Here is a 27,165-nt window from a genome sequence, read left to right as displayed (position 1 = left end):
GCAAGTTGTCAGTTTGAAAAAGCTGCTAAATGATCCTGAATGCTTCATCTCCTGTAGAATTCAATAGACTGTAAAGGGTGATTTATGTCATCAATGATGTCATTTCAACATGGCGGAGCACAGACTCAAACGGTAAAGTAGTCCCACTTTAAAAAGTTAATAAAACGAATATGGTGCAAAATATATCTTCTATATCTTCTAATAAGGACATTGCAAAGGTTTTAGGCCAAATTTGTAAAAACAGTGGAGGATCCCTTTAACTGTATCTGCTCTACATCCTATCTGGTGGACATGCCTGCCCCTCAAAATTGGAAAAACATTTGTCTGGATTTCAGGCAGAAATATGTTTGGGCCTTCAGTAAACAACTTTATATATGCCTCAGCTCCCTGTAATTTGATCAGCCTTAAGCTATGTACATAGACTGTTCACATTATTAATGATTAGTCACATATATGCATTGGTTCTTGCATGACAGTCTTGAAATTCGAAAAAAGACTTTTTTTTTTTTTTTCACTGTTTTCATTGACCCATAACTGCATGTAGGAAAGTAAGAAAAAATGTGATCTCTGTTTTAATTTATAGTATAAAGATGACTCTTTCTTGGGATATAAAACAATTTTTAATTTTGAAAATTCTTCATTTTTACTTCGGATCCCAACTTTGGGGCTATTTTCACTCGCCCATATTAAAAATCCTTTACATGAGATAATTGTAGCTGTTTATTAGTTTTTCACCAGTAACATAACAAAAATATGTGCCAAATGAATTATTAAGGAAGAATTGGTAAACATTTCTGAATTTTTTGAGACTGGCCAGAAAAATGTCTTGAAATTACATGAAATGACCCTTTGTTAAAGAGGCAGATTGTTCAGAGAGACTTTTGTCTAGTTTTTCTGGTTGGAACAATTTGTGCCTTTTGGTTCACGGTGTAAAGTTAGCCATTAAATTAAGAAAGTGTCTGTTTGTACGGTTGTCGTACGGACAACCCCTGGTGCTATTGGTCCGGTTACCAAAGTACACGTATGTAGCGTTTTAGGGTTAAAATCAGGGTTAGGTTATAACCCAATATCGCAACATTTTTTAGGGTTCGGTTTAGGGTAAGGTTTAGTCTTAGTCACGTGACCTAAACTGACCAATGTCTGACCAATCATCAGTGACGTGCCGTGACCACTAGGGTTGGGTAGGCACGTTGCAAATCGAGACCACCAATGACAATTTCATATGTTTCTGCTGTCAAGTGTTAATTCAATTCAAATCAATTTTATTTGTATAAAGCAATTTCCAACAAAGTCATGTCAATGCGCTTATCAAAATATAAAATTCATAATAAGAAAGAGAAAACCCAACAAGATCCACATGAACAAGCATTTAGCCATCTAACAAAATCAACATAAACACCATTAAAGAAACATGAACAATTATTTAATATAGCCTCCATACTCTCCCAACAAGATATATCTCATGACACGGCAGCACATCCGTTGTTTGTGTTGGAAACACAGAGAAAATGACAACAACTCAGAACAGCCTCAGCTCTCTATGCTGCCTTTGGACGTATATGGTTGTCATCTTGGGGACCTGACTGCGCATGCGCAAACACGTAAAAACACGCAATGGGAACGGAGGCAGAGGAGCAATGTGCCTTTGGGAGGGGGTGTGGCCTCCCTCTGCCTTACAGCGGAGTGAAAAAAAAAAAAAAAGACTGTGCAGCTGTTCCAGGAATAAGCGCTGTTTTGTAATTTGGGCTATGAAACGCACAAAATGTGGACACTTTCAAACTTATAGGTACTGTAGTCTATTGGAAATGGAAAAATAAATAATTTATAATTATATTATAATTAAAACAAATAATAAAATATCAATTCACCCTTGGGTAGGCACTGCCTACCTTGCCTACCCTGACGGCACCTCACTGCCTATCACGTGACCTAAACCGGCCAAACAGAGGCCCTGCGTATGGATAGAATGTTGCTATATTAATATGGCAACAGTACAGATAGCCACTGCATTAAATTAATCATACCTTAAAAAAAAAAAAAAAAACTTTCTTTGAAGTTGCTATGCATACCACTGCATGTATGCAAGTGTCAAATCATCTTCAGTGATGTCACCACACTGTGTGTTTTTTTCCACTGGTGTCAGAAGAGTAAATATCACAGGGTGAAATGTTTGCTGCATTTCCATTTGATTCTGTTGGACTGGACTCCCAATGGCCTGTCTTTCATTTTTGTGTGAATCTCATGTTTTCCCACTACTAAAACTGAGATCTGCTCAGAGATCTTCTTTTGATCAAATAGGATTGATGGGAAGTTTTCTTGTGTTTGGTTTTCTGCCTTTTGGCAGCAGAATAAAATGCATAGAGTTCTGTCAGTCAGGAGTGACATTTGGTGTGACTGTGTTATGCATAGAAGCCGTGACAGAAAAGTGAGTTGGCAGACAGTACAATATAATTGATTATGGGCTGCTGCTGCAGAATGTTCACAGCTTGCTCTGCTACTTCATACACAATTTAAGACAAATGAGAGACGGGTACACAAGCAGATCCCAGGAATAAAAACAAGAATACTTCCTACTTCCACTTTTCTAAAGAGATTACCGCCTGTCACTGGAACCTCCTGTTTTAAATAAAGACGTTGAGTATGGATTGAGTTGGTGTTTGATGAGTGGGGGGTGGAAAAACAAAGATGTCTTTATGCTGAAGCTTTGTTTTTTGTGCCTTTTTACATTGCACAATAGTAGACATCACTGTCTATCTAAAGGTAAATACATTTACGCTCGAGACCCTTTGAAGACAAATGTTGGCAATCAGTGACGTAAATGCTTGTTTCTCCTGAGCTTGATTAGAGGTTTATCAGCATGCACTGAGGTTTACAGTAAAACCACTGAAGCAAGCAGGTAGATGATAAAAGTAGACAAGTTAAGTGATTTTTTTTTTTTTTAGTCGAAAGCGTCTTCAAATGTGATTCCCTTATATGCAAAATTGAACTTTGAACCTACACAAAGTCGGAATCTAAATTATTTTCTTCTAAAACATTATCTTGGGAATGGGACAGGTGTACACCTGTGGCTGGGAAATGCCGGTGAATGACTTTAGCCAGCCACAGAAGAAGAGATCAAAGAGCAGAACTTCAAAGAGGGAGGGCAAAGAGCCGACACTTCCTAGGGAGAAATAAGGACACAGGGCACAAACCCAGTGTGAAGTGGCCCAAAGCTGGAGAATGGTTATGGCAGTTATGAGGCACAAGCTCAGGCTTGATCACCCTGTAGCTGGCCACCTTTGATGAGAGTGTCTAGTGCTAAAAAGGCCAAAACACCCCCTGATTCAAAGGAACGTGATGATGTGTCCCAAAATTTACATCCTTCCCATATCTGAGATACAGCTCCAACTCCACTCTCAAATGGTAAACCTCATGTTACTACCATGTTTTGGCACAAAATGGAACAATTTAGCATCACATCCTGTGTTTAATGATTCTATTAAAGATGGAAATATTTCGTTAATAACATGCATGTGTAAAAACGCTCACATAGTTTTTTGATGGACCGTTGGGGTGGGGGGGAAGTTGTAGTATTTTTAGAGCATGCCTAGTAGGCTACTCTTGGGTCCCTGCTGGCTCCCAGCTGGCTTCCAGCTGTTTTGGGCACCGTGCTAGCTTCTACGCTAATGTGCAACACACTGACTCTTAAAAGGTGCAGGAATCCATTTCTTAAGGACCTGTCACAGAACATTATAAGTGCTTTGTGTACATGGTGCATTTCACTGTGAACGTTCTGTCTCTTAGCCTATTTTGACAACATCTTCGAAGGCACTTCTAATTGTGTCCGACCTTTCATGTGACGACTTCAATTTACTGTAGCAGAGACAAACATGGGAAATTCTAGCTCGGCTTGTTTATCTGCTGTTTGGATGTTTGAGCAAAGCAAATAGAGTTAGATTCAGTTTTTAGGCATTTTAGTATCAAAGATGCTTAACACAAATCCTAATCTGACTGTTTGAGTTCTCTGCTATTCCACTGTGGTCAGCGTTTGAGTCTCTGAGACTCTGAGTCTATAAAGATAACAAAAGCATTCAATGCCTTTGCACATTGGAGCGTCGTGCTCTATTGCAGATTACTTTACAGTAGGACACTGGCGCGTGCATTAGATAAAATAAGAATCTGTCGACATATGATTATTGATACCTTTTACATTTGCACAATTAGTATTTTTCTCCTGGTCATTCCATATCATTTCAACAAATTTTGAGGACGTCCCACGCACTTTGGTCGGTGAAAAACAAATTAACAACAAATAATTGTAAGACGCAGAGGCAAGCTACAATGGCCTCATGTAAAAGATTTTCATTATTCACAAGTGGTGAAATAGCCCCAAAGTTGATGTTCAAAAATAAAAACAACGAAGTCGAATAAATAAAAATTGTTGTCATCTTTATACTATAAATTTAAACAAAAAAAATCTGATTTTTCTTACATTCCCACATGTAGTTATGGGCCTATGAAAATGGTTTAAGTTTTTTGGGGGATTTCAAGAGACTGTCACCCAAGATGTGACTAATCATTAGTGATTTAAACAGTCTATGTACATAGCTCAAAGCTGATCAAATTACAGGGAGCTGAGACATAGGCAAAGTTGTTTACTGAAGGCCCGAACATGTTCGAGCCCCAAACCCTGACAAACTTTTTTCCAATTTTGAGGGGCTGGCATGTCCACCAGATAGGATGTATAGCAGATCATTTTGTATACTCAGAGAGCTTTATTACTATACCAAATTCCAGTTTCCTATGTGATGTAGTTCCTGAGTTATTAGAAGCTGAAAATGCAAGAAAAATATGGACAAGCAAAAATTGACACATACCGCCCTCACTAAATTGGCCATATCTCAAAAAGGAGTCATTCGATCAAAATAATAATATGCAGTGTGCCTATTGAATAATCACGGAACAATTTGTAAAAAATTCTGAATTTTTTGAGACCGGAAAGCGTGGGCCATTTGTGAAATGACATAGAATGACCCCGCTTATGCGGTTATTCTAACACATTTGTACACATTCAATTAGTGTATTCATTTGAAAACTTTAATCAACTTCACAATTTGTTCAATAAAGTTCTGTTATTACTCCACCAGAGTGTCTGTTTCATAACTGAAAATGTTAATGAACTTTTATTTATGCTTTGTAAATAATCTCCATAATGAATGTTTTGCCGGAATTAATGCATATTGAACATTCTGCTCAATTCACAAGTTTTCAGGCTTCAATTATTTCAAAATATTCAGCACCAAATAATAATGAAACGGTTCGGAAATAGTAAAAATACTAAACAAACATTGAAAATATTGCTTTATTTTTTGTGTGTGAAGTGTGCATGTTTTCCCTTTGCTTTTATTGATTTTCTTTTTTTGTTTTTTTACATTTCCAAATTGTCAAAAAGACAGGTTCACCCTAATTTGGATGGTAAAAAAAACCATGTGCACTTAAACACTGAATCTCACTTTGGAAGAAGCAGATATGGAGGACTGAAAAGATTCAACCTGTGGGTTGATTTGTGTTGTTGTGATTTATATCTTGAATTAAACTGGATTTGTAACATGGTAATGAGGAGGAGTCCAAACACAAGGCGGTAGGAAGCAGGTCATCGGCCTGGCAGTGATGATATTTGACATTACATGCATACCCAGCAAACAGAGTCAAGATTAGCTGTGACTCTGTTTGAAGCATTGTTTTAATTGTGTGTTTATTACGTTTTGTATTGCCCTTTTCGCACTGACATTACAATTCATGTCAGAACAAAAACTGAGAACTGTCCCCCAGGAAATAACAACTGCGTTGTAACAAAGGACCATACTGTCATATTGTTCTCAGTTTGAGAAGCAATTGGGTTATCACATTTTCTGTTTTGTGACAATTTTCCACCAGTTGTTTATTGTCATTTTGTTTTGAACATCTGACAAGAATATAATTGGCAATAGTTGATAGTTAACAAAGTGGAAACACTGCAGAAGTGATCGCTAATGGTGTAGGGATGTTCCAGATTGTCAGACTGATAGTATTTATTGGGCTGATTCTCTTTTACTCAGCCAATAACATGTTGGAATAATAATAATTTGATGTGAATAGTTTCTAGGTTTGGAAAGTTATTGAAATGAAACAAAATGACACCTTATTAAGGATTATTGTCCTGTTTTTGATGCTGTTTTGGAGAATTTACTGCAAGTGTGAAAGCTGCAGTGGCTACTATATACTGAATAGGTGGCAAAAATGGGGAAATTTCAGGATTCTGAGGGGAATAGCTCACAGTGACATATTGGGGAAAAAACCCATGTACTAGTTCATTTTTGGAACTGAGAACTTAATTTATATGGTTGAATTATGAACGTTGAAATAGTTTGTGTAAAAAGTTAACTTTTCCTACGCTGGGTATGACTTTTCCCCTCAACAAATATTTCATCAGGTTGCTTCTATTTACCCAACATTTCCTTGAAGTTGTACATCATGATATAGATGTTTGTCACGGTTCTTTTTTTTTTCTTCTTCTGAAGTATTTTTGTTTTTCTCTGCGTAAAGCCCTCACAGTCCATCACCATGCTCAGCATTTTCTCCTGTGCATCATGAAATCCATAGAGCATGCTTCTCAGAGAGCTTTTCTGTCTCGTGCTGTTGGGCTTTTCTGTCGTGTAGTTTCATTTGCTTTTTATCCAGTTTAACCGCCTTCTTTGGTGATCTGTGTCTACTGTGCTGTAAAAATAATTATACATTTAGTTGGACATCTTCCCAATGTTTTTTTTTTCTTCACAATGATGAAGAAGATTCCTGTGATTTAGCCTTGATTACTTAATCATAATAAATCAAAAAGTTATAGTCATCTAATATTTTTTTCTGTGCCAATCAAACAAACTAAATATGCTGCATATAGCATAGAAGTTACTGGGGTTGGTTTTGATTGTTCTTTCCCTAATAATGCTTGAACTTGCAGGCTTTTTAGGAACATTACAGGAAAAGTTGCTGCCTTTTTATTATGAGTTACAGAAAATAAAAGAAACACTAAGTTTGTTATATTTATTTTTTTAAAGAAATGTTTCTAAGAAGTTTAATATGCCATAACAATTCAACATTAGTTCTTAAACTTGGTGTAAACTTAAACTACTTTAGTTTGTTGTCGCTTGTAAAATTGTCCTCAATCATCATTTAGTTTTTGTTTTTTTTAAACAACTTTAAAGCAGTTTGAGCTCAATGTGCCTCTATAACACGTGTCAAACTCAAGGCCCGGAGGCCAAATCTGGCCCTTTAGAGCATCTAATTTGGCCCACTGCAGAAAGTAAAAATGTCAGAGAAACCATGAAATTACCAACTAATTCCGCTTTAAATATTTCAGCTAGATATCTCCAAAATAAAGCACAAATTCAATGAAACTCCACAATATTAGCAGGGCTAACATTTTCCCCACGTTTTTATCATATGATGGCAGTCATTTTTAATTCCAAATTGTAAAAAGAACCCTGTGTCTTTGAGATTATCATATTATCATGTTTTATGATTTATTTATATGTGGAAGTGCAAACTAAAGCACAGTGATAACTAGAATATTTGCATTTCCTGAAGAAAATGCAAGTGAGGATGCAGGTGGTTGCCCGAGTCGCACCGCATGAGTAGAAATGGGTTGAAAAAAGTTGAAAAAAATTTAAATGGGTTGAAAAAGTTGAAACCCCTAACCTTTAGCATTAGCCTAATGTTAGCATTAGCATAGTGATAGCATTAGCCTAGCATTAACACAGCATTAGCACAGCATTAGCACAGCATTATTGTAGCATTAGCATAGCATTATCGTAACATTAACAGTATTGACATTGCGTTAGCATTAACAGTTGCGTTAGCATTAACAGTAGCGTTAGCATTGCGTTAGCATTAGCCTAACGTTAACATTGGTGTAGCGTTAGCATTAGCCTAGCATTAATTTAACACTAGCATTATCCTAGCATTAGCATTGCATAGCAGTAGCCTAGCATTAGCATTGACCTAATGTTAGCATTGGTGTAGCATTAGCATAGCATTAGCATTAACCTAGCATTAGCTTTAGCTTAATGTTAGCATTAGCCTAGCGTTAGCATTAGCCTAACATTTGCAATAACCTAGCAATTGTATTAACCTAGCATTAGCCTAACGTTAACATTAGCTTAGCATTAATATGAGCCTAACGTTAGCAATAACCTAACACAGGAAATTCCATGTCAGCATGCAGGTATCTACAGCCTTTTTTTTTGGTAACATTGTCATACATATTTTAAAACTTTCACAATATAATATGATAATGTTCAATTAAGATTGGGTTGGTAATTTCAGAGAGAGCTAAGTTATGAATGCATAAATGAGTCCCCCAAACTTCCTCAGGCTTCCTTTCAAACCACATCCTACTTGCCAGGAGGCAGACACATTCTAAACTTAACACAATTATATAAACCAAGTGATTAAATAAAGTTACTGTAAAAGTATGACCCTAGCAATTAAAATTATTTGAGCAGGAGCACTGCTAAAGGTTTTCAATTTGTGTGTAGCAATTATAGCAAATTTGTTGTTGTTGTTGCCAGGGGAGACACCTTTGTTATACTTTTGTGCTTTTCTTTGTTTTTAAACAGCTTATAGTTTTTAATACATTCTCAACCTTGTTGGATTTTTATTTCTGCTTAAAATATGTAACGCATCAAATGAATTTCATACTGTAGTTCAGAGTCCTTTAGGATGAAGCCACTGTTGACAGGTTTTATCCTTGAGGTGTCAAGGCTCCAGTATCAAAAAGTGGGACTAAAATGGCCATAAATGCTCAGCTGCTTTGGATTTTATTTTTTTAAAGGACACGTTTTAAAGGAATGGCTGCTTTAAAGCAACAATAAATTATTTCTTAATTCGTGAGTATTGAAAAAATATCCCTGAGGAAATTTAGTTGAATTAACCTCAATCTATTCATTAAAGATTACTGCTCTAAAAATTAGTTTTGACTCAAAAAAATGAAGAACGGCTATGACTGCTCATTGCTGTTTAAAGGAAAAAGAGCCTCTCTGATAACCAGTCCCTGATTATTTGTGATTTTTCTAAAATGCTTTCTCTGTTATACACTACATACATCCTCTGAAATCCAATTCCTTTTGCATTGTGCATAGTGTACCCCAAGACTTTTTGGATATCCAGTCGTCATGTACTGAGAGAATAAAGCAGACACTTAGTATTCGTTGTGAAGCATCCCAGCCTCTTTTGGATGAGGATTGCTTTCTAAGAATTGCTCTGCCTTTTTGTTTGTTGTCTCTCTGTCTTCTACAGGCATCATGGACTCGGCTTGAGCAGCACAAGGTATTCTAAATGCATGACTTATTTTTTCTACACCCAATCACCTTTTCATGTCAGGGGAGTCTCATTCAGTTTTGAATGGATGTAGATTTCAATGAAGAAAACAAGACTAATTACAGAAGCAAAAGAGTTTTTTCACACTAGACACTATAGTTTCCTTCCGTCTGTCTTTCATTTTTCTCTGAATAGATTTTTAACTCTCTTTAACTGTTTAATACCTTCTTGAGACATTACACTTTTCAAAACACATTTTTGCGTTTTTGTCGTTACTTTTAGAACAGAGTCATTCCAGGTTAATGTATGACATTTGTATGTTGGACAGGTCATTATTCAGGCCACTATTAAAAAGAAATGATCGATGCATGTGTGCAGCAACTAGGAAAATAAGAACAAGAGGCTGCTCTTTATAGACATGAAAATTGGCACAAAAAAAGAGAAAGCAGCCCACGTAAGCCTTTTTCCTCCTTAATCCTGTGTCAGAAAAGAGTTTCACATACTGTACGTGTGAAAAAAGGATGAGGAATAACTTTAGTTCTTTCCGGTTGAGGGAAATATAACCAAAACAACTTGTGTCATTTCTGTACCAAGTGAAGATTTAAAGTTAACTTTATTGTAATTATTGATTTTTTTTTTGGGCACATTAAGCTGCAGCCCATCCCAAGGGCAGGGCTCTTAAGACGAATTGCTCGTGGGTGTGTCGCGTCGATTCAGTTTGACCATTTTTAACCAAGGCTTTTGTTTTTGCTCCCTTTGTATTCCAGGCTGTACTTTTTCAGGCACCACACATTTAATTAATTGGCTCCTTCTTTTCGCTCTCGGTGTAAAGACTGTGGTTTTGACCCATATTTCATTTTGCCAGCTGACATAGTGCAATGTCATTCATCTGTTGTAAATGGCTGCCAAAAGTAGAAAATTAAAGGAGCTTAATCAGGAGCTCCTCACAGTAGGAACTAAGAAGGAAACCATCTCATCAACCACATACTGATAGTAATCACCTTTTTTGTGTAAATCCCGTTTATTTTGTGTTTTACAAGGTTTCTTTTGCATTGGACTCAAAGTTATTGTGATTTTTTTCACTCAGATTTTATGATTAGTGCGGCTCATGGAGCAGTTAACCCTTCTATTATCATTGGAGTCAATTTGACCCCATTCAAAGTTTGTCATAAAAAAAAAAATGTTGCTTCATATTTCATGACATTTCCTAATTTGATGTGTACAATTGATTATGCATAAAATTATTATGGTGATATTATTCATTGCGCGTATTGCACACATTGGTGTTAATCTGGGGTCAAGTTGGCCCCAGGCTGTTTCATCTGTGTGTGACCCAAGTATGACCTTACATCCCCACACATGCAGGGTTCATATAAGGACCTCCCAGTCACGTGACCCCTAGCCGAGTGTTAGCCATTTTTACAATCAACAACTGAGCGGAACGTCATGTCGTCACACTGTTTATCATCTGTAATTACAAGAGGAAGATAAAGGACTTTTGTTTTTAGAATCAAAAATTGAAAATCAAACGATTTTTAATTGTTTGTCTCTTTTTGACCCTGATGAAGAAATATGCCGTGAATTTGAAAAAACGGAAATGAAATAACCACTCGTATTTTGTTTTTCAATTTTTTTTTCTGAACGGAAAATTCAATGACCAAAACATACACTGACTTACCAGTAGTGACTCTGTAGCTAACTGAGCTGTTCCATGGCTCTCTTCTCTACTCTTTATTCTGTTTCTAGCTAATGTTGGTAGGTTTTTTTCACTGCTGCAAAATATATATATTTTTTAAAAGTAGTCAACCATACACCGTTAGAACTGTGGCAAAAGGCACAATCTTTTTATCAAAAAGGGCGAGAGCTAAACGTTTGATTAACAATTGATTTCATGTTTAAATCACAAAATAAAATTAAAAAAACCCCGAAAATTGGGAGCCTGACGTGTCCAGCTAACGTCATGTTGAATGTTTGATACTGCACACAAACATTGCAGATTTCTATGGTAACAGTGAATTTATAACATTAAATCCCAAACTCACAGAGAAATCCATTATTGGTCTTCGAGGGGACCACTTACCTGTTCCAAAATGAAGACAACAAAGCCGCTTGTGTTCAGTTGGAAGCCAAACATTTTCTGTTTATTGCTGCCAGCCACTTGCTTCTCCATTTTGTTTCTTTTGAGATACGATATAAAGACATTCCTTTAGTAGGATCATGAATCTGATAGCATCCAACAGCATAACATCGCTCCGGCATGATAGTGACTACCTGTAAAATGTCAAAATGGCTGTTGCAAATAGTCATGCGGGATGTCCCTATATTCTTGTGGTCATTAATGTTGTCAGTAAAGTTGAGAAGATTTGGATGAAAACTATTGAAGATAAATGAATTCTAATCTAAAAGTGTGGCCTGTTGGTGGCGCTAGAGAGGTCAACATTTCATTATCAGGGCGTTATTTTTGTATTCAACAAATGACCACATTTTTGTGTCAGGCACTTTACCAATTTTCTGAAAATCATTTTCTGGATCAAATATCCCTGTGGTCAGATTGACCCCAAGGGTAAAATGTGTTCGTAATATTTGAAGATAATAGGAGGGTTAAGGCAACAAATGACTTTCCTCTAAAATAACAATTAATGTGTGTGACTCACAAATGACATCCCAGCTGCACGCCTGCAACACATTTGTAGGTTGTAAGTGCAACTGTTTCCATTTATGGTACAGTCATTAAATCTTTCTTTTCCTACATGATCTGGTTTAGTAGTTCACCAGGGCTCTGAAGTGATTTGTTTGCATCGCTCTGAAAAGCATGGCACTCATAAATGACACGCAGAGGGGTGTACAGGGACGGAGCCAAATGAGCAGGCAGAGAATGTTTGTTGCAGATGCGTAGGCAGTGCTAATTTGACAAAGGCGAGATTGAAAGGTGTATTTGTATGCAGGGACACTTACAAGGTGAGACAAAGTGTGCAACGTAGCTTTTAGTGTGCATTGTTTTCAAAAACAATGTTCCCCTGTGTCTCTTTCTCTCATCTCCTCTAATAGCTAATGATGCTTTTGGTAGATTTCTGCTGTTGGTTTATTTTTGTCGGAGAAACGTACAATTACTGTATTTAAACGCTTCCGTATTTAGATGTACGCTTAGGGCTCCATTCTTTTTTTTGTTTTGCAAGGCACAAAAACATTAGAAGATACTAATTATTGTTAATTATTAAGGATTGTTTCAACAGGTTATTGTGAGGTAAAAACATGCTTCCTGTATGACAGCAGCACTCAAGTTCACTAGCATATGACAAATGTCTTATTGATGAGATGTAATTGTCCAGGGTAATTCAAAATGCTCTTTTGGAGTTCAATCAACTTCTCTCTCTGGATGAGAAATCTTTAAATCTGTATAAAGTTATTTCTAATTACTGTTTTAAGGAAAATATTCTCTTAAAATAGGAAACTTAGGTTTTCTGAGTCTCTGGCAATTCATTGATCAGAATACCCTTTACAACAGGGTTTTTCAAACTTGGGCTCGTGACCCCATGTGGGTTTGCTTGTGATTGAAATGGGATCTCCTGAAATGTCTAGTAATTGATTAAAAAATACTGATTGAAATTATATTTTTAAATTTTCTTTAAATTATTTTCCTTTTTCATATAGAATACAATCCCAAATAATTGTATTCTGTACTTTTGCTTTCTCAGATATAAATCTAGTTCAAATAAAATGTAAATAAACATATAAAAATAGATTTTAAAAAAAATAGCATCTTCCTGGCCTCTTTGTATTTGTAACACTGCATAACAAATTATCAAAAACTAATTCTAGAGGAAAAGATTTCATCTGGTTTGATCAGAAATGTGTGATATAAAAATGGGGTCATGACCCAACCACTGCTTGACAACATCCCACCTGTAATGTCACTACAGTTTATTTACATGTTCTGTCTGCTCTAACTTGATAAAATGAATATTTGTCTATTATCTGAAAGTACAAGCATTAAAATTCAGCATTCCTCAGTAACAGTAACTCCACCGTCACACCTAGTTTGACGTTGCACAGATGCTGGGTTTGCAAATGGTACTTCACGGGTCAACAGCAAATAAAAAATAAAGCATTTAGTTATGTAAGTACCTCCCAAGTCCTGCTATCCACCATGCATAATGAATGCCCCACACAAGCTTTGCCTATTGAATCTGAATACAGAACTAACAAGGGTTTCTGTTACTTCGCTGCCCAGGCTAGACCATAATTCAATATGTGTAAAAGGATTCAGGCATTGTTGTGCACTGCCACTTGGATCGCCGCCACAAGAGCAACCTGAAAAGAAGCTTAGACATTTAGTTTGACCCCACCTTGCTAGAGGATTAAATCACAGAAGCACTAAAGCTTGGCGTGCAGAACGATCCGCTGCAGATCCTGGAATGTGGTCCACATCCCAAATGCATAAATTATTTTGGATTTGTCGCATGTATTTAAGGAAACGTGTCAATGGTGGATTAAATTAAAATGTTGCTTTGGAGATCTTATAATGTAAGATTGTGATTTCAAAATCCTGTTGAAGAAAATATTCTCTTTATAGAAAACTTAGCATCCCTGAAGTTTTACACTTTTTACATTGTAATCTTTACACCACATGTGTCAAGCTCAAGGTCCGGGGGCCAAATCCAGCCCTTTAGAGCATTATATTTGGCCCACAGAAGACAGTAAAAATAATAAAGAATGAATTATTGTGTAAATTTCCAAATAATTCAGTTTTAGATATGTCACATTCACAAACTTAATGAAACTCCACATTATTTTTAGGGGCTCATAGTTTTCCCATGCTTATATCACATGAATGCAATCATTTTTTAATGCAAATTATTAAAAGAATTCAAAATTTTTCAAAAAAATCTTGCAATTTCTCAAAAAAGATTCCATTAAATTCTGCAAAAATTGGTTTCAAAATCAAGAATTTTTAAAGTGAAGAACCTGCAGGGACTGCTATTAAAAACTAGAGCACAATAATTTTAAAATTGGCTTTTCTTCCCCTCACCTAAAATCTGTGGCCCGCTTGATATCAAACTGGTCTTCATTTGGCCCCCGAACTAAAATGAGTTTGTAAAGTAGGAAAGTAGGTGGAATGTTGCAGCAAGTAAGAAGGTCATTTACCTCTAATTCACTTTCTGTGAAATCTAAGTAACTTCCATGTAAAGCTAGATATTCAGTTTCAGAAAGCACTGCAACACAGAACCTTAACTAGTGCCCTTAAATGGTAATGTACTAAATAAAAAATTATTCTGATCCAGTGACACACACAGACTACATCATGTGTCTTCAGCATAAAAATTGCAAGCAAGACACATAACGTGAATGTTCCACTGTCCATCATTATCATCACGCATCAGCATTTTTTTCCATAATTCGGAAACTCCTGAGTGTGAAAAGCTTGGGATGCTTTTCTGGGGCCTTTTGACATCAATTATTGATCAATGCCCTCTGCAGCCTCTCATCTGCATCCTTCTGTTTCCTTTGTTTAACAGAGCTCTCCTTCCTTTAACATCTTTTTCTCCTTTTTAAGAGCAGCATGTGTTCGGACCTTTGGGTCTTTCTGCTGAGCATTTAGCTGCTTGAAAATACCTCATTCCAGCGGTTTACTTAACCCTAACCCAAGTCATTTTCTGCTGCCGTTCAGAGCCTGGATGGAAATGTAGTAGTGAGGAGTGATGCTCGAGTGTCCTCCCTTACACTCAAGTATGTCAAGTACACAGACGCTGGTCAATACCTGTGCACAGCACGCAGCGCCATCGGGGAGGACGAGCAGTCAGCTTATCTGGAGGTCTGCTGTAAGTTTCTTCTTTTGATTTATTACAAGTGTAAGGCCAAGCCATCAAATAATCTTATACTGTTGATAATCTTATAAATACCAACCAATTATTTATACATACTTTAATAGAAATCCAAAATGTTTGCAATGATGCACTGAATGTATTCCACAAAGGCACTGATTTTCTGAAGAAAACCATGAGTCCTATGATGGAGCACTGGCAGAAATGTTAAGTACTTATTCACATTGACATATTCACATAATGGAGGGTCTCGCCCCCTCTTGAATCTATATCCTTTTGATGGATTTCAGAAAATGTCAGCCTAGCTGCTTCAACACTTTATGTATCGGGATGTTAAGCATCTTTGGTCTTGCAGTTAGAATTATGAAGGCTGATCCTGTCTGTGGGCTGGAGTTTAACTTATGGAAGGAACCCCAAGGAACAAAGGGTGTGAACCACTGCCTTTTATTCTCAGACATAGATCCATTAAAGTGATTGCATTGCTAGTTTGAATGACCCTCGAAATCCCATCTGAGCTTGGCCATTTTATAATGTGTTCTTAGCATAAGGTTACTGTGATTCTTTTCACTTTGTTGGGATGACTGACACACAAACTATGTTTCACAGAGTCTGAATTTTACATCTCAGATATTAGATCTTAGATCTGTCATACATCATGTCATCTATCAGACATTTCAGATACTGTTAAACTAGGTCACTGTGTAATGTTTGCAGTTGTACAACTAAAGACATATATATATATATATATATATATATATATATATATATATATATATATAAATAAATGACAATGTAATTTGCTATTGATTGTTTTATGAAAATATTCAAAAAAATGTTTAGTCTTAGTCAGGAATGACCTAATTCTTATATAGCGTATAGCACTGTTGTTGAGTGTCGTCCATTGAAAATCATTCAGTTTTTCAAATTTTTTAATGCGTTTTGTGTAGTTTTTGGTAATTAAAGATGGCTTTTCTTTTTTTGTTCTTCTGTCATTCATGTTGACATTGATTTTTGTAACTGCTTAGTTACTTCATTAAAGGTATCTTTTACTGTTTGTACAAGTTTGGCCTAAAAACTTTGAAATGAAGATATATGCCTAACAAAATGTATTTATATGCATCGTATTAATTTAATTGCCTTTTAAAAATTAGACTACTTTATAGTTTTAGCGCCTTGTTCCGCCATCTCAAAATCACGTGATTGTTGACATAACACATCCCCATTGCCTGTAAACATCCTATTGTTTTCTATTGGAGTGAAGCATTAATTCGGCTTTTTAGGTCATTTCATTCACTTTTCTGGTCAAAATGCCAGTTTATGTTGATTTTGGTTGCTGTAAAAAACCTGGAAAAATTAAAGATGCTGATATAACTGTTTTTTGTTTACCAAAATAAGATAAAAGCAGTTGTGACCACAGGGGGCTATCCTCACTAACTTCAGAGCCATCAGAGCATCAGTCGCACAGTTTAAGGGAGAGTAAAAGTCCTTTAGGAGAGCTCTTCTTCTCTGCTTCATTGTTTCCTACAAAACTGCAGAGTTGGAGCTATCGCTCCCTGTGGTCACAGTTTTTTTGGGTCACAACTGTTTCTATCCTCTTTCGGTAAAAACAAAAGAGGGTTACACGGGCATCTTTAACTTTTGCTGTTTTTTTAGAGCAACCAAAATCAAGCAGGCTGAATGTTTCAATGGGATGGGATACAATGGGATATTTACAGGCAGCAGGGTGACATTTTAAAGATCTCAGGCCAGATCTGTAAAAACAGTGGAGGACCCCTTTAAGGAGGTAAAAATGGAGAAAAAGTGAAGCAAAAAAAAAACTCTGATGTGATTCATGTTATAGTTTGTTACTCTCGGACGATGTCCATACGTAAGTGCTCTGTTAAACAAAAAGATGTGTGTTTAAAAAAATACATAATTTCCTTTTCCCAGATGCTCCCAAGATCCATGGTACAGTGGCAGTGTACACCTGGGAGGGAAATCCCGTCAACATCACATGTGAAGTTCGGGCCTATCCCAGTGATGTGTCTATCATGTGGCTGAGAGACAGCCTAGAGCTCCCCAACTCAAACACCAGCAACATTAAGATCTTTAGAAGTCCCTCGGCCAGTTTCCTGCAGGTACGCACCACCGTGTCAAACCACAGTGTACACGTTTTGAAAAAGGAAGCACTGCATGCACACACACATACACACATACACAATTACAACCCTCCCAGAGTCATCAACATTTCATGAGGCTAGAGTTGAAGTGAAGGGTTTCCGTTCAGCTTCATTGTGTGGGGGGTGAATCTAATGAATAATTCAGTCCGAAGGCTCACAGCAACAAATAAAAATAGGCTACTTTAATGGGCAAAAGGTTCACCTTCACACTGTTGGACACACAAAGTTTGTCTTATTTGGTTCGAACGTCCTTCGTAAATTTACAGCTCCGTTTCTCCTTCCTATTCCCTCCACAGATAAACCCAGAGTCTGAAAATGATTTTGGAAGCTACAACTGCACTGCTTCAAATGAGATGGGCACCGAGTCAAAGGAGTTCCTGCTTATTCAGGCTGGTCAGTGATGATGAGGATGAAGGTGTTTTATTAATACATGCGTGTGTTTCAAAGAAAAAGACCAATAAGCACAACAGAATGGTTGTTTTATGACCACCTGATGATAGAGAGAGGCACAATTATTAGATATAAATGTACTACTGTAAAGCATGTTATACTGAAGCCCTAGAGCAGACATAGGCAAATGGGACACAAAATAACAACAAAAACACAAAAAGATTATTAAAAAATGTGAAAAACGATTCATAAAACACACAAAATGACTACAAAAACAACAACGTATACAAAAGGACTTCAAAGACACACAAAATGACAGGAAAATAGAAATACACAAAATGACAGAAAAAATATAGCAAAAAGTCACATAATGACCTGAAAAAAACACAGAAAGATAACACAAAATGTCTAAAAATGTGGCCCTCTGTCTAATTTTCTGCGGCCCATAAAACAAAATTGTAATTCATGAAGTTAGAAGTTATACTGTATGAAGCCCAGCTTAATACACAAAACGACAGCAAAAGGCACAAAATATCAAAGACATTACACATAACAGCAAAAAGATTATTACAAAATATGAAAAATGATTCATGAAACACAAAATGACAACAAAGATACTTAAACACACAAAATGACTACAAAAACAACATATACAAAAGGACTTCAAAGACGCACAAAATGCCAACGAAAATACACAAAATGAGAGAGAATTAGTAATACCTAAAATGACAATAACAGAAAAAATATCACAAAAACAAACGTAATGACTCAAAAAACACACAGAAGGACAACAAAAATGTGCCACATTTATAAGAAAATATGGAAAAGAATTTAAAAAAAAACACACAAAGGAATTTATACATAAAAATGAAAAAAAATCTTTGTTCTTTCCTATATTAATATTTTCTTTGTTATTGCTCTTTCTTCTAAATGCTGACATGAATGTTGATTATGTGGCCCTGTGATAAGACCATCACATTTTTGTGGTCCCCGCTGTGATAGAAGTTGCCCATCTCTGCTCTGGAATCACACTTTATTTAGTAATTGAATTGAATTCGAGCTATACTTCACCATATTACTTTGACTTTAGTTCCCCGTGTAAGATGGAGTTAGACTCTTTATCTAGCTTGTTAATATACCATCAGATCACAAGCGGTTCCACAATCAGGAATATCCTCTGCCATTAGGTAAATGGAACAGGGCGTGTGGAGATAATGCCACTCTACAGCCACCAGCACCAGTAAATGAATTGATAATGCCACATGCTTCACTCGCAGCAGAACTCGGCTCACCGCAGTAATTACAGCGTGCCGTTTTATGTCTAAGATCAAAGTGATGGTGCACAGAAGTGCAGCCTGTAGATTCAGCCACCAGCAGTCTGCTATAGACAATCTCAGCTGGATAATAGGTGTAGATAATGTGATTTTCTCTAAAAAAATAAAAAAAGATGAAAAGACCCAAAGCTCAGTAATACAAGTTAGGCGGTGAAGATTAGTTTTTAAAAAGGAATTTACAAAGTAATTGTGGTTATTCGGTTGTTAATACTGACTTAAAATAGTCATTTCAGTCTAGAGAGAATTTAATTTTCCTTTGATTTCAAGGCTTTGATAACGTCTGATCGAAATTTGAAAAATTTCTTTATATCTAAAAATTCATTAATTATTCTTGTACTTACACTTAGCATGTAGAATATGTTTATTTTTTTTGTAATCCAAACGCATGATATTGTGTTTCTTCATTGAAACCCATACTAATGTGATAATGTTTTGATGTATCTATAATTAGCACAAAAGGTTACAGACCGTGGGAAAATATGTGTCGTAAAAGTAGAATTAACTTTGTAGCATAGAACAAGGTCACATTTGTGACCGATGTCCATCTAATAGAAATGTAGTGAGAAATAAAGTGTTGAACGTTGAATTATATTCTAGTAGCGTTAGCTACTCTTAGTATCTTACAACAAGCTAAAATCAAACATTCTCTATGTATGAGTTGTTTTATTACTGCACCAATAATGCTGGTCTAACAGTTATACTTTCTTTGTCTTTCAGAGTTTATTTGTCAAAAATGTTGATTCCACTATTTAGATGTATTTTGTCTATTTTTTGTTGACAAAACAATAATACCTTTTATAAAGTTGTCATCAGGGTGCAAACTCTGTTTTTTGTCTTTTACTCAATAAGTCATTAGTGTGCAGGCCTCGTCACAACAAAAAAAAGCTTCACTGTCTAAAGTATTGATTATCTCTGACAGATGATTTGCTGCATTTCAGTTCAATTATGAGGTTATAATTTGTTCTCGTTCAAAACCAATGACACTGTTAAAGTAGTGCTGCTGCTGCTGCTCCTCCACTATCTAGAAACTTTGCTTTTCGTTTGTTCTTTACCAGAGGTTCCATCGGCCCCTTATGTGGATGAGGTGCGGCCCTTCTCCACCTCCGCTCAGATCGTGTTCACGGAGCCCGACTCGTCAGGAGGCGTCCCCATCCTCAAGTATAAAGCTGAGTGGAGGGCACAAGGCAAAGAACGTTGGATGCACAGGATCTTTGATGCCCATGATGGTAATTACTCAATGCAAACCACCCCTTAATTATTATTATTAACTTTAATATTATCATTATTATTATTGATAGTTTTTATATTATTTGTGTTATTGTGCATATGAATATTGTTGTTGTTATTATTATTAACTTTATTATCATAATTATTTTTGATAGTTGTAATATATATATATATATATATTATTGTGCATATGAATATTATTATTATTATTAGTAGTAGTAGTGGTGGTGGTAATAGCAGTAGTAGTATCAATTTTAATATTATCAACTTTAATATTAATTATTATTATTATTGATTGTTTTAATATTTGTATTATTGTGCATATGAATATGATTATTATTGTTATTAGTAGTAGTAGTAGTATCAACTTTAATATTATTATTATTTTTATTGATAGTTTTAATATTTGTATTATTGTGCATATGAATATATATTTTTTATTTATTATATTATTATTAATAATAATAATATTATTATTATCATTGTTATTATTGATAGTTTTAATATTATTTGTATTATTGTGCATATGAATATGATTATTATGATTATTATTATTAGTAGTAGTAGTAGTATCAACTTTAATATTATCATTATCATTATTTAATATTATTTGTATTATCGTGCATATGAATATATTTATTTATTATTTATTATTAATGATTATATTAATACAGTATGTCCACTGATTAATAAAATCTTCATTAAGTACTTTATGCATGCAAAAACATCTAAAGGATTAAAGGCCAATATACATTAACTACTTTATATGCAATGTTTTTCATGTTTTGTGTAATTGCAAAAAATTATGTATCCATTGTTTTCCTCTCAGTTTTACATAAATTAATTTTTTTACTCAAAGCATTGTTGGGATTCAGTGAGAATGGGGGGAAAAGCAGAAATAGATGTTTTTAGTTTAGTCTTAGATGTTTGTTCTCACTTCTCCCTAAGGATGACAGTGTCTGTGTCTGATGTTGTAACAGGCTCTGTGGGAGAGCTGACGATCACAGGCCTGTGGCCAGACACTGGCTACCAGGTGAAGCTGTCAGCCATCAACGGCAAAGACGAGGGTGAAAGCAGCCCTGCAGAGCTTTTCAAGACCGAGCCTATCCGTAAGTGACACACGTTACACAGTGAGAGGCTGACAGTAAAGCTTCAATCAGTCCTCTTTGACCACAGCCCTATAACAAACACATCAACAGAAGGGGATTTGTGAAAAGTCATTGAGTTGGAGCAGCAGCTGCAAAGTGATCTGGATGTTGTCAATAAAGCTTCTATAGCTCAGTCTCTGGATCTGTCCCTCCACTTCTTATTTGTCACTAATGTCTGCTTTGTTGGGTTCGGTATTTTTCTAAAGGTATAAAAGACTTAATTTATAAAGAGGACATTATTTTGATGAGCTGTGTTTCTGAACACATTGAACTAGATCAGAATCATTGCAGAAGGGTCTGTTTGTGCAATAGAAACCATTATTTAGTTGTTGCTGCCCCCTGTTGGTTGTGGATATGTGTTTTTGTAAAGTTTATTTGAGATGTGGCTTGACCCATTTTCACTTCATCATTATAATCACATTTTGTATTCATTTCTTTGTCTGTATTTTGAATCCATCAGGCCACACTTACAAAAGTAAGTCATTTATCTTCTCACTCCTTAGTTTAGTTTTGGAAGCGTTTTCACAAGTCAATCTATTTTTATTCTGTACCAAAATACCAATATATCTCCTTTAAGGTGAGCTAAAGATGAGCAAATAAGTAACACATTTTTATAGTTTCTATCAACTAATGGTAACAAATGACAACACTGTCCTTTAGATCAGTGTTTCCCAACCAGGAGGTACTTGGAAAAATTAAGAATTTATTTCCAAGATAATAGAAAATATTCTCACTCATTTCATAAGTCAATTAATAAAATGGTACGTGTGCGCTATGACTTGTTTTTTAAAATTTAAATTCTTGTTTAAAGGGGAGATATTCAAAGAAGCTCCTTTTGTGGTAAATGTCATAATACCATTTAAACAGTTAGAAAAGTGTTATTATTTCAATTCAATTCAGCTTTCTATTAAATATATATATATATATATATATATATATATATATATATCGCCAAGTGCAACAAGGTCATCACAAAATGTAGAGTTATGATGAAAAGATCCAACTTTTCCACATGAGCATTATTGCAGACATGCAGAGGTGCTCAGTGGTACTAACAACAGTTTCTGATTGCCTTTTTTTCCCTTTGTACTGTATGTCCTCAGACGTTTTTCATTTTTCCACCGAAGACACAGGTTTGTAACGTAGGATAATTAGGATGTTAGCGTCTTGGTTGCTATAGCTGTGTTTCTCCCTGCAGGGTTTCCTCTCCTGACTAGCAGCAGTAATAATAACACCTTTAAGAGTCTTACTCTGAGTGTTTCCTAAAGCCTTCCTAGAGCCTGTGATCGTCTATAGCCTGATCATGTTATCCAACCTGCTCTGTCACAGGACTGATAAGACTTCGCTAAGTATAAGTATATTTATTACTCTGATTAACAAGTGAGGAAATACAATAATTGGCTTAAAGTTAGACAGAAATGATGACATCTCATGCACTGCATATTATCTTTTCTTGCTGTTATTCTTAAGTGCTTACTTAAGGATTCTTAACACGTGTAAAAGTCTACACACTTTCCATAAATAGAGGAGTTTCCTTAAATCCCTACCAATCGTTCTTTATGTAACATTGATACAGAAGTCTGTGGTCATGTCTGTTTGTTGCAGGGTTGGGGTCAATTACATTTTAATATTACAATTATGTCTTTAATTATCCATGTTCAATTACAACTCATTTACAATTACATTGACCGGCATTTTTTTCCTAATTGAAATTACAATTATTAATTTTCCCCCATGATAGTCAATTACAATTACGTACTGAATTACTAAAGTTAAATTACAATTAGTTACAATTACTGAGCATTTAATGAATATGTCCAGAAAACGTAACCTTCCTCTTGTGTTAGCTTTCTGTTAGCATCTCTTTTGATAAAGGGTCGGTTTGATCCATGTCTTAAATCATCTGTGAAATAAGCTAAAAAATATTATCTGTCATCTAATTAGTTTTTCAGCTCTTGGTTACCTTGTTATGCTTCCTTATCCATGAAAATTTTGGTTTTAATATTTTTGGTGCGGACATCTGAGCCTTTTTTGTGTCAGTATACCCCTTGATTTTTTTTTTTTTTTTTTTTTTATGTTAAAATCATCCTGAAGAGAACTGACAGGTAAAACACATTTTTGTAAAAGACAGTTTTTATAATAATTAATAATTTCAATTTTACAATTACAAAGTCAGTTATCTGAACTCAATTACGATTACAACAGCAAGATGTTTTTTCCAATTACGATTCCACTTATAATTACATTGTTAATTGTAATTAATTACCAGTTACGCGATTACAATTACAATTCACCCCAACTCTGGTTTGTTGTGTATTTTCCACTCTTGTTTAATATATGGTTTCTGTTCCTGTGTTTTGGCCACTTATACTTCTCATTGCATGTGTCTGATGGTTCCTCCCACTCAGCAGAAGGTAACTCACCATTGCAGGTTCTTGACAAAAAAAAAAAAGACTCCGATGTATCTTTAAACACCACTTTCTTTGCTTCATTCATGTAATATCTATTCTTAACCCGTCATATTGCCACTGGAGGTAAGTAACAGAGAAACAGAGTCATCTTCATGCTGTCACCTCAGGAAGTGACTGGCTTACATCTGCTACGTAGTTCTCTCTAATCCCTGAAGAAACCACAGTCCTGCCACTCACCCAAAGCTGCTTCCTGTGGGCCGCTCTAAAAGTTATGGTGCTTGCATATTTCTGTCTTATTAACTAACATTAGCGGAATTTATCACGTGTTTTAAGATAACTGCTGCTGCAAGCCTGACTTTGAACTTGCACCGCTGTGCACAGCAGCTGTATGTGTGATGCAATTCCTTGTGTTATTTCAGCAGATAGACAAACAACGTAACAGCAACTTTGAAATAATACGAGGCTGTGATACTTTCATGATAAAGTATTTGAAAGAAAGCACACAAGTTGGTCACCAAAAGTTATCAAGCCAATGAGAGACAAAACTATTTACTTTTGAGTCTGAGAAGATATTTCTTTGATTTGATTTCTTTATTTAATTCGATCATGTAAATGACAACTTAAAAACAGTTTAACAATAAATAAACATCAAAAAATAACAACAAAACAGTATCTTGGATCTTCAAATTCTTACACATCTCAGTTTACATGAACGAAAAGGAGTAGGAAGAAGTATAAACTTATCTAGTCCTACCTCTTTGTTTTATTTTGATATTGTTCAACAGTTATCACAACAACTGAACACACACTGCAGAAGAAGAGATCCACTGTAACCAGTTCTAAAGGCAAGGCCAATTTCATATACAGTACACAGGGTAACTCAATGTGTTTCATATGATTCTAAGTAAAACAATGAGACAGAGATTATATAAAATTAAACACAGCTAGATTAACTTTAAACTGGAGGAAAAAACCCTTAGTAAGGGCAACAAAGTGCTTTCAACTTTGCTTGGCTGCAGGTGCTGCAATGTAGCACGAGAAGAAGTGTTCAGTCAAATCATTGAATCAAGCTTTATCACAAGCTGACATTTCAAAAACCGAAGAAAAGATTAATCAACATGGATCAAATAGGAAAACGCTCCTTTCGACAGTGTTTAACTGTGTTGCTCCTTAGTCTGGGAACACACAGTAAACTGAAGACCTTATGGTCCTGGATGCTTCGTCTGAACTAACATGTCAAAAATGGATTTTGGTCCGAGGTCATTGAAGATTTTTTAAACTGTAGGAGAAGGATTTTGAAGTCCAGTCTTTGACTGACATGAAGCCACTTTAATGATGTGAGGAACAGGATAATGTGGGCCATCATCTTTGTGTTACTAAGGACTATAGCAGCAGCATTCTGGACCAGTTACAGCTCTGTTTTACTCTTTTTGAAATCTTAGGGAATCCCAATCCTCCTAAACTGGACGAGACGCTTCAACCCAAAGGAAACTCCCTCAAAGTCAGTTGGATAAAGCAGGACGATGGCGGCTCCCCCATCATACATTATATAGTCCGCTACAAGCCAGTGAGTATAGTGATGGTTAAAGAACAACCACAATATTCATGTAAAATGTGTACAATAAGTGAAAATTATTTTTAATGACATTCTGTCACTTTAGAAGCTCACTGAAAGTTTCAAATTACAATAAGGGAATATGTGAAACCGCTTTATGCTGTGATTTGATTTGTGTGTGTTTCTCATTAGGTTCAGGCGTCACATTGGAAAACAGAAATCCGTCTACCCAGTGGCAGTGAGCATGTTATTCTGCGAGGATTGGAGTGGGACACGGAATACAACGTGTTTGTGGTGGCAGAAAATAATAAGGGCAAATCCCAGCCAGCCACCATGTCTTTCAGGACGTCCTCAGAGCCAGAGATCATCCCAGGTATCCCTTCGCCCACGCTCATTTAGCAGAAACATCAGCGTAGTTTATAGACATTCATCATAAAAAATGTTCTAATCATGTCAACACTAACAGTTGGCAGCTGTTGTTTGATTTCTGCGACCAATGCTGGAGATATCAGATAGGAGATAGCAGATAGTAGATAGCACTAGATTACTGACCCTGTGCCGTGCCATCTCCTCCTTGGCTAAAACAGCTGTCCTCGCTCCCAGCAGCTGGAAACACAAGCAGTAGAATTTTCATTCCCGTACCCCTTCAGATATTTAACTTGAAGCCATGTACCCCCTACTCCTGCACACTTCAAAAACAGAATAATGTAATAGAGTTTTTCAACCTTGGGGGCCTGACCCAATGTGGGGTTGCCTGGAATTCAAATTGAGTCCCCTGAAATGTTTAATAATTTAGATTAATAAACACTGATAAAAAATTTTATTCTTTAAATGTTTTAATATTTTTCAAATTATTACACCACACACACAAAACAATCTTAAACAACTGCATTCTATACTTTCACTTTCTCAAATATAAATCTAGTTAAAATAAAATGCAGCATGAAAATATCTGCATCTTCTCTGTCACTAAATTAATCCTGGCAGCAACAAACATGATCAAAAGCTCATTCTGGAAGTCTCTAGAGATGCCAAAAATGTGTGATATTAAAATGGGATCACGACCCAAAAAAGTTGAGAACCACTGATGTAAAGTCACTTACAATGTAGCCCTACAGTAAAATGTGTAAATGAATTGTACCTATCCTGTTGAGGAATAATATTAAATAATTATTTGCAACCATGGGTTGTCTTAATGTGTAATTTTTGGCAATGCATGGAGGCTCCTGACTGCTGGTCCATTTATATTCGAGTTTCCAAATGACAATTTGCGTACCCCTAAGGGTACCGTAACCCACTACGTTCTATGTTGTTAAGACAACAATATATTATGTGTGTGTGTCAGCTATTTTATTTTGTTTTTCCCTCCAAAATGTCACATAATAAATCACATAATGTACAAAAATGATAAGAATCGATTAAGCTCTACTTTGCTGTCTGCACATGCTCTGTGCAACGCCTGTTCTGTTATCCTTAAAATTCTGACCCTCTTCCTCCTGTGTTTGCTGCACCTTTCAGTGCTTCTGCTTGTGCCCAAAAGTCTGGATGACTAAATCTGAAGTTCTTCCAGATGGTCTCATAGTATGTCTTACATGCCACTGGGAAAAAGAGAAGCAACAGGCATAAATATGTAAAATAACAACACCAGATTAAAGTTACTTACATATAAAAACTCCAGTCTCCACCCACACATGTCTGGACTTGCAATGAGAGTTTCCCCCGAATACAAAGTCACAGCAGAATTGTGGAGCGAACTCAGTCTGTCACAACAAATAGCGTCAGGTCAGAT

The 27,165-nt window shown here is 35.8% G+C and overlaps 1 protein-coding gene across 7 annotated transcripts in view; it reads left to right on the top strand.

The window, feature by feature from the left end:
• The window catches only part of ncam1b (neural cell adhesion molecule 1b), a 96,481-nt gene that overhangs the window by 56,178 nt on the left and 13,138 nt on the right, over positions 1-27,165 (top strand). For 5 of the 7 annotated variants that reach the window (XM_028464179.1, XM_028464184.1, XM_028464178.1 and 2 more), the window contains 8 exons: positions 9,310-9,339; positions 14,999-15,149; positions 17,082-17,269; positions 17,608-17,704; positions 20,091-20,261; positions 21,243-21,371; positions 25,264-25,388; positions 25,569-25,749. In XM_028464179.1, the coding sequence (XP_028319980.1) occupies positions 9,310-9,339; positions 14,999-15,149; positions 17,082-17,269; positions 17,608-17,704; positions 20,091-20,261; positions 21,243-21,371; positions 25,264-25,388; positions 25,569-25,749 (1,072 nt within the window). The remainder of the gene's footprint in view (positions 1-9,309; positions 9,340-14,998; positions 15,150-17,081; positions 17,270-17,607; positions 17,705-20,090; positions 20,262-21,242; positions 21,372-25,263; positions 25,389-25,568; positions 25,750-27,165) is intronic. The other 2 variants (XM_028464181.1, XM_028464180.1) reach the window with 1 other exon arrangement.

Source organism: Gouania willdenowi, chromosome 13 (genome assembly GCF_900634775.1).
Source record: "Gouania willdenowi chromosome 13, fGouWil2.1, whole genome shotgun sequence".
In the NCBI taxonomy this organism is placed as follows: Eukaryota; Metazoa; Chordata; class Actinopteri; order Blenniiformes; family Gobiesocidae; genus Gouania; species Gouania willdenowi.
Note: the sequence above shows the minus strand (reverse complement) of the source record. Positions and strands in the feature narration are given on the sequence as shown.